The following is a 9,719-nucleotide window of genomic DNA, read 5'->3' as shown; positions in this document are numbered from 1 at the left end:
TATATATATATATATATATATATATATATATATATACACACATACACATAACACATATCCGGTAAGGCTATTCTGGAGCTGGTCACAGAATAACTTATTCTATAGCCACCTTGTTTTACGATAATGTTTGTACTAATTTACGATAACGACAATACACATTTACAATATATGTGTTACTATAATTCAAGATGATACTTACCATAATGTTATAGTAAATCACTTATGAGAGAGTTATCATAATCTCGTAAATTAATATAGTAATTATCGTAACTCAAAGTGGCCATAGAATAATTTATTATGCGACCGGCTATAGAACAGTACGTCTAATCATTAGGGTTTCAAATAATCTCTTTCAGCAATGGAACGCCATCACGAATCTGAGCACAGCAGGGAAATTCCTCTCGAGATCCTACAGGACAACATGCTGAGGCTGCCGATCAAGGACGTTGTCCGGTCATCCTGCGTCTGCAAGCTATGGCGCCGCATCATCAGAGACCCCTCCTTCGGCAAGCTCCACGCCACCGATCATGCCCTCGCATCCTCTGAGTCGGAGGTCTTTCTCGTCTCAGTAAACCGGGAGCCCAGCAGGCGCGACGAGGCCAGCTTCTTCAACCTTTCGTCCGACGTGGCCATGTGCCATGTCGCCATCCCCAGCGGGTACAACCTCGCCAACATCTGCAACGGCTTCCTCTGCTTCACGCTCGACGACTACGATCAAGTGCCGGTGGTCGTGTGCAAACCCGTCACCGGCGAGACGCTGGTGTTAAGACCCTAGGATACATCTAGGTGTAGATCAGTGGGTAAAAGACCTTACATTCGTGATAAATAAGTCGTAGTTCATATAAACCTAGAAGATAGAGAGAAGAAGGAGAGAGGGGTGATTGGTTACCGACCAACAGAGGGTTTGGAGGAACTGCCGGAGCCGTCCATGGCGATGGCGGTGGTGCGGTCCGAGTTGATGAAGGCGGTGGCGATGTAGCAGTGAAGTGGTGCGGTACATGGGCGGCGTCGGGTCCCGGCAGTGAAGACGGTGGCGGCTTTCCGTCACTGGCTGCGCTCCCTATCTTGACCGGGCTAGGTTTTTTCGGTGGGCGACTGTAGCTCAGTTCAACCGCGTGAAGAGAGCCGCCGGCCCCCACCTCTCTTTATAACGCAGTGTGACGGGGGCCCACCAACCATGTAGGGTTGGGCGCCCCCGATCAGGGCGTGGATCCAAGGACCCAATTAGCTGTTGGGCCAATTGGTTGGAGATCATCTAACATTCTCCCCCTTGATCTCATCTTATGACTTAATCTCAACTTACTTGCTTTATCTTGTTCCCATATCATCACAGATCAGTGCATAAAGCGTGTCTCATCGTCACGATCAGTTGCCATTAGATTAAACAGCTACAATGCACATCTCTATTTTGAAACAGATTCTCAACTAGGCCCTTATTGTCCAGGAATCATAGGCTTTCCCTGAAACCCATGCTGGCTAAGTATTCTCTGAACACGTTGGGTGGTAAACCTTTTGTAAGCGGATCTGCGAGTATCTTTTCTGTTCTTATATGCTAAAGACTAATTATATGATCCCGGACTTTTATCTTTCACAACATAATACTTTATGTCAATATGTTTGGCAACACCACTTGACTTATTGTTGTGAGCATAACATACTGCTGGATTATTATCACAGTATAACTTGAGTGGTTTATGTATATCGTCTACCACTTTTAACCCGGACATGAATTTCTTCAGCCAATTCACCTGCCATGTGGCCTCATAATATGCTACAAACTCGACATATATTATGGACGATGTAGTGACTGTTTGCTTTAAGCTTTTCCATGATATAGATCCTCCTGCGAGAGTGAATATGTATCCTGACGTGGACTTTCTTTCATCTCCCGCATAATCAGAATCTATATACCCATCTATGTGCAGGGAATTAGATCTTCTATACGTTAGCATGAGACCCTTCGTACCTTGTAGGTAACGCAAAACTTTCTTTACTAATTTCCAGTGTTCTATTCCTGTATTACTCTGATATCTGCCAAGCAACCCGGTAACAAAAGCTAAGTCAGGACGAGTACACACTTGAGCATACTGTAAACTTCCGACAGCTGAACTATATAAAACCACTTTTATTTGATCGATCTCATATTGGTTCCTGGGATATTGAAATTCCCCATATCTGTCGCCCTTGACTATGAGAGCAGGTGAAGACTTATAATTTTGCATACTATATTTCTTTAGAACTTTTTCCAAGTATGCCTTTTGTGATAATCCTAAAACCCCTTTTCTCTATCTCGGTGAGTCTCTATTTCTAAGACGAACGAAGCTTCACCGAGATCCTTCATATCAAACTTTGAGGACAAGAACTTCTTTGTTTCTAGTAGTAGATTAACATCACTGCTAGCGAGCAAGATGTCATCCACATACAAGACTAGGAAAATATATTTCCCATTCTTGAACTTTGCATAAACGCAATTGTCCTCTACATTTTCTTGAAACTCAAACTTTTTTATTGTACTATCAAACTTTAAATACCACTGTCTTGAAGCTTGTTTTAATCCGTAAATAGATTTCTTCAGGCGGCATCCCAAGCGTTCTTTTTCTTCCACAATAAAACCTTTTGGTTGTGCCATGTAAACATTTTTCTCCAAATCCCCATTTAGGAACGCTGTGTTTACATCCATCTGATGTAATTCTAAATCATAATGTGCTACAAGCGCCATTATGATTCTAAAAGTATTCTTATATGAGATTGGAGAAAATGTCTCATTGTAATCTATGCCTTCTCTTTATGTGAAACCTTTCATCACAAGTCATGCTTTAAACCTTTCTATATTCTCTTTGGAGTCATGTTTAGTTTTGTAGACCCATTTACAGCCTAGTGTCTTAGCTCCTTTAGGAATTGTTTCTAAGTTTCAAACACCGTTGGTTTTCATTGATTTTATTTCATCTTCCATGGCTTCAAACCACTTGGATGAGTGATCGCTTCTCATGGCTTCTTCAAATGAGGTGGGATCACCCTCCATTTGAAATTTCTCACATTCATAAACTTCATAGTCATCAGGAATGACTGATCTCCTGACTCTTGGAGACCTTCTAGGGGCCTTGTTAGATGACGCTTGTTCTATATGAGTCTGTTGTTGCTCTCCCTCATGTGTGACAATGAGTTCTTGGGGATCCTAAAGGAGAGGTTCCTCATGTTCATTCATTGTTGCCATAGGAGAACTAACAACAGGTGCTGTTACTATAGTGTCTTGCACTATTGATACAGCAACAACAGGTAGCATGAAGAATGCCTCCTGAACCATAGGAGTGGGCACGTATACTCGCTTCTCTTCAAAACTAATTTCTCGCGCTACCATGCTCTCCTGATCATATCATCCTCCAAGAAGACAACATGTCTTGTTTCTACAAACTTTGTTTGTCTGTCAGGATAATAGAAACGATAACCTTTTGACTTTTCTAGATAGCCAATAAAATGACAATTGACTGTCTTGGAGTCCAGCTTCCCTATGTTTAGGTTAAATCTTTTGCCTCAGTTGGATAACCCCACACACGTAAATAGTTTAGTGAGGGTTCCTTTCCTGTCCACAACTCATATGGTGTTTTGGACACCGACTTACTTGGCACTCGATTAAGAATATGAAAGGCGGTTTTCAAACGCCTCTATCTATAAACTTATCGGTAAAGAAGTATAACTTATCATGTTTCTCACCATATCCATTAAGGTACAGTTACGTCTTTCAGCTACTCCATTCTGTTGAGGCTCGTCCGGTGTAGAATACTGTGCTACTATGCCATTTTCCTGTAAGAATCTTGCAAAGGGTCCAGGAACTTGGCCATATGGGGTGTGTCGACCGTAGTACTCTCCTCTACGGTCGGACCTTACTACCTTAATCTTTAAGTTGTGCTAATTTTTTACTTCAGCCTTAAATATTTTAAATTTATCCAATGCTTCCAATCTTTACTTAATTGGATAAATATAGCCAAAACGAGAATAGTCATCTATGAATGTTATAAATGAATCATAACCATCCACACTCTTCACAGGAAAAGGACCACAGATGTCTGTGTGAACTATTTCTAAAATTTATGCGCTTCATTTGGCATCTTTCTTTATTTTCTTAACATACTTTCCTTTTATGCAATCTATGCATTGTTCTAAATCTAAAAATTCTAAGGGCGGAAGAATTGATTTCTTAATCAATCGCTCTATTCTCCTCCTTGAAATATGGCCTAAACGACAGTGCCATAATTTTTAAGATACATTATGCACTCTCTTTCGCTTATTTGTTGTATTCATAGACAAAGAGGTATTTTCATTCTCAGTACTTACATCATTCACATTTTTAGAAAGTGATAATAAATAAATTTTATCTTGTCGGAAGGCAAGACCAACACACTTATTATTAATCACAATCCTATATTTGCCATTGCTAAAATGGCAATCATATCCATCATCATCTAAACATGAAACACTTATTAAGTTTCTTCGCATAGAGGGTACATAAAGAATATCTAAGAGCTACAGTCTAAAACCATCATCTAATTCTAGAGATAGATCTCCAATGGCTTCAACTTCAGCTTCAACTCCATTTATAACTTTAATTCTTCTTTCTCCTCTTTGTAGGGTCCTCCTCGTATGGAATCCCTGTAATGAATTTGCAATATGAACAGTTGCACCTGAATCAATCCACCAAGTAGATTTTGCATAACTTAAATACAAGGATTCATCTATGAATGTAATGAAATCCTCACCTCTTTTCAGAAGGTTCTTCAGGAAGTCTATACAGTCCCTCTGGTAGTGTCTATGCTTCTTGCACCATTTACACTGATCCTTCTCAACTTAAACATTGTTGTTCTTCGGATGGTGGTCATTCTGAGAGGCTTTCCCTTGAGGTTTGGTATTCTTATTGAAGTTCTTTTTCTTGTTGCCCTTCACAAGGTTAGCAGAGTCACCCTATAAGGATTTTAGCCTCTCCTCTTCTTGAACACACATTGCGATGAGGTTCTCTATATCCCACTTATCAGGCTGCATGTTGTAATTAACAACAAAAGTTCCATATTTCTTTAGCAAGGAAGCAAAAACCAAATGAATTAGGAACTCATCCTTGAGCCCTAAATCCATTAGCTTCAGCTTCGAAGCCATGTTGCTCATCTTCAATATGTGTTCTCTTATACCTCCACCAGAGTATTTCTCGTTGAATAATTTCTTTATCAAGGTGCTTGCATAAGCCTTTGAAGAGCCAGTAAACTGACTTTCCACTTTCTTAAGATACTCGGTGGCGGTATCACAATCTGGGATTGATCCCCTTATAGCATCTGAGATAGTGGACTTGGCCACCATCAAGCACCTGCGGTTTGAGATATCCCATTTCTTCCGATCAAGATCGTATTTCAGTATAACTTCTGCATGATCTCGCTTTCGAGCATTGAAATCAACATCAGTCTCATTTTTTGCCCTCACTGGGTCCTCTAGCTCAGTAGGACACAGAGAGGTAAGTGCTAAGTCATTCTCGGACAGCGTAAGTGCGAGCTCATACTTCTCTAGCCATACTCTGTAATTACCCCCTTCCAGAGGCGGAATATGTGAGATAAAAGCCATTGGATTGAGTCCTGAAAAATAGTGTCAGAGAAAGTGAGAAAACATAACAAAATAATTACATGCCTTAATTTAACATTGGACAAAATTAAAACATATAACTTCTTCTACATTAATTTTACATCACCGTTGGGTAGAAAATAGAATTAATGCATAAACTCATAAATCAAATATTTATAATATTGCTATCAACAACTTTGGTCAAAAATAGCAAAATCATAAATTTACTGAAAATTATAACTACTCTTCAAAAATTAAATCCTCCCATTGGTTCAAATTTAATTAGAACATCATAAACATCACCATTCGGAGCGGAAACATGAAAAATATTTTATCTACTTTTCAGAAGCATTTTACTGTACTAGTCTACTCTCTAAAAAAATTATCCTGTTGGTTCAAATTTTGACAGAGATAGAAACTTGACAAAAAATCATCAAAATTTCCTTCTAAAAATGAATAAAACATAAACTCGTAGTTCACTGTTCATTTGGCCTAGACTGCAAAACGACCCTGCCTGCTCTGCTCTCGTGCGCGCTACGCCTTCCTAGGCCATAACCTAGGCCTAGGCCGGCAAAACCGCCCGCCGCACGCGCCCGCCTAGGCCGAATGCTGGCCCAATCAATCTGAGGCGTCCACTTTGATCCAACGGTCGAGCAACGATGTCGCTGGATCAATCTGACTGCTCTGGTGATAGCCGGAGTAACAATCAAGGAAGGAGAGTAGTTCGCAGCCAGCGGTGGAGTCTACAATCTCGTCTATCCGAGGCAGACCGAAGGGGTCTTTAGGGCAGTGTTTGTTAAGATCAGTGTAATCAATGCACATTCTCCATTCTTTATTCTTTTTTTGAACGAGAACAGGGTTTGCTAACCACTCAGGATGATACACTTTTTTATGAATCCGGCAGCTAGGAGCCATTTTATTTCTACCCTAATAGCCTCCTTCTTGTCTGGCGTGAATCGTCGGAGTTTTTGCTTGATCGGTTTGGTGTTCGGTGAGACATTCAAGGAGTGCTCGATCTTCTCCCGTGGTACCCCCGACATATCTATAGGTTTCCAAGCAAACACATCGACGTTGCCACATAAGGAGATGAGCGTGCTTTCCTATTTGGGGTCGAGGTGAGCCCCAACCTTCACGGTCTTGGTGGGGTCATCGAGGCCGAGGCCGACTTCCTTGGTTTCCTTAGACTTGGCAGAGGCGCGAGGAGGCTCCAGCGATGGGATCTCTAGGTTGTCGGTGGGCACCGTCTTAGCGTCGGTGACCACAGTGGCCATCTGGATGGAGAGGTCGATGGCTTCGGTGAGGGCGAGTCTCTCTGTCTCGTAGGCGTAGGCAATGGAGAGGTTGGCCAGTAGGGCCAGGACTCCTATAGGTGAAGGCATCTTCAGCACCAGATAAGCATAGTGCGGTACAACCATGAACTTGGCCAGAGTTGGCCGACCAAGTATGGTGTGGTAGGTGGTGTTGAAGTCGGCGACATAGAAGTTGATATGCTCGACGTGGTAGTTACTTGTCATGCCTAACTATACTGGTAGGGTGATCTCTCCAACCGGTTTGGATGCCCTGCCAGGTACCACACCCTAGAAGAGGAGTTGGAGGGTGTGAGATCTGTTATCCCAAGGCACAACTCCTTTAGGGCTCCGGCGAAGAGGAGGTTTAGAGCGCTCACACCATTGACGAGAACTTCCACTGTCGACGAGCACTTTTCTGAAAAAGCACTTTCTAGATGGTTGCATCAAGGACGAGTGGGAAACACCCTGTGTAGGGGATGTTTCCCACTAGTCGGCCCTACTGAAGGTGATTGGGACCTCAGACCAAGGGCAATAGCTAGGGTTGGCAGCGACATCGTCCGTAGTGATGGTGAACACCTGGCAGGCAACGAGCTTTTGTTCTCTTCTACTCTTGGTGGAGGCGAGGCCCTCGAAAAATGTGGCGACCACCTTGTCGTGATCCTAGAAGGCATTGTTATTGCCCCCAGGTGGTCGATTGCCTCCAATGCCATCGTTGTTGTTGTCATCTGGCTTTTTGGCCTGGAACTCCTTAGCCAAGCCGAGGCAGTTCTTCATCTTATGCTTGACATTCTTGTGGAGAGGGCATGGGCCATCAAGGATCTTCTTGTATTACTTGTCATAGTTGCTCTTAGCGCGAGGTTCATCAACGGCGGTGACGATGTGGTCTGGCCAGTGGTGGCAATATTGACCAGACATGGATCCTTCTGGTCGATCGCGGCCGCTGTCCCGATGATGATTGCGGTCGTCGTAGCGATGGTTGCTGTGGCGCTGGTCATCGGGGCGATCGTCGCTATGGTGAGTTGGGTGATGGGTGCCCGCATCCTCGTTGAAGTGCACCTCAGCTTCCTCGGTGTCGGCATACTAGTTGGCGGTCATAATCATCTCGCCAATACCCGTGGACGGCTTGTGGTTGAACTTGGAGTGGAGATCACGGTGATGGTGTCCTCGGATGAAGGCTATGATGACCTCAGCTTCCATGATGTTAGGAATAGAATTCCTCATCTCAGAAAAGCATCTGATGTGGCTATGGAGGAGCTCAGATGACTTTTGGTAGATGTGGTTCAGATCATGCTTGGTGCCTGGCCGAGTACATGTAGCCATATAGTTGTCGGTGAAGACTTTTTTCAGCTCTTCCTAGGATCCGATGGAGTCCAGGGCAAGGCTGGTGAACCAGTTCATCACGGTTGGCGTGAGCATAACAGGAAGATAATTCACCATGACACTAGTATCTCCTCCGGTGGCGTGCACAGCAGTGGCATAAGCCTATGGCCACTATGTGGGGTTCATCCTTCCCTCGTAGAGCTCGACCCCAGTGATTTTGAAGCCACGGGGCCATTGGAGTGTTTGGAGTGCCCTCATGAAAGTTGGGGGCCCTTCGAGGTTGTCAGCGCCGTGATCTACAGTGTTGCTGGCGTTGAGCGGCTCGAGAGCTAAGTCCGGGTTATCGTACTCTTGCTCATACTCTTGGCGATGGCATACTTCTTCTTCATGGTGATCGAAGCGGTGCTTGTCGATACGTCATCGTGTGTCTCGGAGATTATTGAGGTGCACTCGAACGTCCTAGTCGACCTCCTAGTCATGTTGGTGAAGGTGTTCAATGCAGTTGCCCCTAGCCCCCCCCTAGAGGGGTTGCCTATCATTGCAGTGCTAGTCAGTGAAGCGACTTGGGCTCGACGATCAGATCTTGGTGTGGCTGATCGACAAATTGAGCTTGTGGAGTATGAAGGTCTCTGATCCTAGCGGATCTCGTTGACCTGGCAGTGCGCCGCTTTAAGCATGGCGGTGACCTTAGCGACCTCTGATGTCTACAAGAGCCGAGCGAGCTCATTGGCGGCCACAGCTAAGTTGCCGCTTGGGGTCTTGTAGATGTTGTGGCCGTCAACACAGACAAATTCATCGTCGAGGTTGTGGTGGAGTTGGCGTGGCCTTCCTTACGAGTCAAGCTGAGCCTCTGCCTTTGCAAGGGCAACCTCATTTGCTCAGTGCTGCACATGGTTAGCGTTCCTATTGACGTGAGCAGAGCGTTCCTCCTCGATTTCCCCATTCCGAGAGGGGCTGTGGATGCTGACGTTGAAGATTACACCTCCACAGAAGGGTGGGAAAGGAGGTTGCATGGTGGTGGTTTTGGTGATGGTCACCATAGAGCCCTGGGACCTAGAGTCCAAATTCTCCTCTAGGATGGTTTGGAGGGATGCTCCAGGGTGTCGACCGACGTGCAACATGTTGACTACCAGTGGAGGCTGGTCAGCGATTTGGTCGGCTAGAGGTTGGACATCTCCAACCTGGTCGGCGAACTTGCCCCTTAGGGCATCTTGGTAGGTGGTGGCGACGTTGGTGAGCCGCAACCCCTGGAGTTTCTTGAGCAGTCTCTGATAGATCTAGATCAGAGAGTGGTCGGCGCTGAACCAGAGTGTCCAGAGCTGATTCTGTGATGGAGAGGCAATCGGCGAGCTTCTGACCAACCTGATCGATGGATGCGATCAGATCGTCGTTGTTGATTTGCCTCCTCTAGTAGCGAGGAAGCGAGCAGTGAGTTGTTGATGAAAGGCAACCTTAGAGGCAATTTTGAGATCAGATCTGCAGTCGCATGTGTTGGGGTGATCGGCACAACAT

The 9,719-nt window shown here is 44.6% G+C and overlaps 1 protein-coding gene across 1 annotated transcript; it reads left to right on the top strand.

Annotated features, from left to right (window-relative positions):
• The first annotated feature begins 358 nt into the window (after positions 1–358).
• On the top strand, positions 359–775 carry LOC136536325 (F-box protein At5g65850-like). The gene has a single exon (XM_066528659.1). The coding sequence runs from the start codon at positions 359–361 to the stop codon at positions 773–775; it is 417 nt and encodes a 138-aa protein (XP_066384756.1).
• Positions 776–9,719: the final 8,944 nt, after the last annotated feature.

Source organism: Miscanthus floridulus, chromosome 2 (genome assembly GCF_019320115.1).
Source record: "Miscanthus floridulus cultivar M001 chromosome 2, ASM1932011v1, whole genome shotgun sequence".
Classification (NCBI taxonomy): domain Eukaryota; kingdom Viridiplantae; phylum Streptophyta; class Magnoliopsida; order Poales; family Poaceae; genus Miscanthus; species Miscanthus floridulus.
Note: the sequence above shows the minus strand (reverse complement) of the source record. Positions and strands in the feature narration are given on the sequence as shown.

What these genes read in the sequence shown, in the direction of transcription:
- LOC136536325 (XM_066528659.1), top strand. Translation starts at nt 359, where the DNA reads ATGGAACGCCATCACGAATCTGAGCACAGCAGGGAAATTCCTCTCGAG.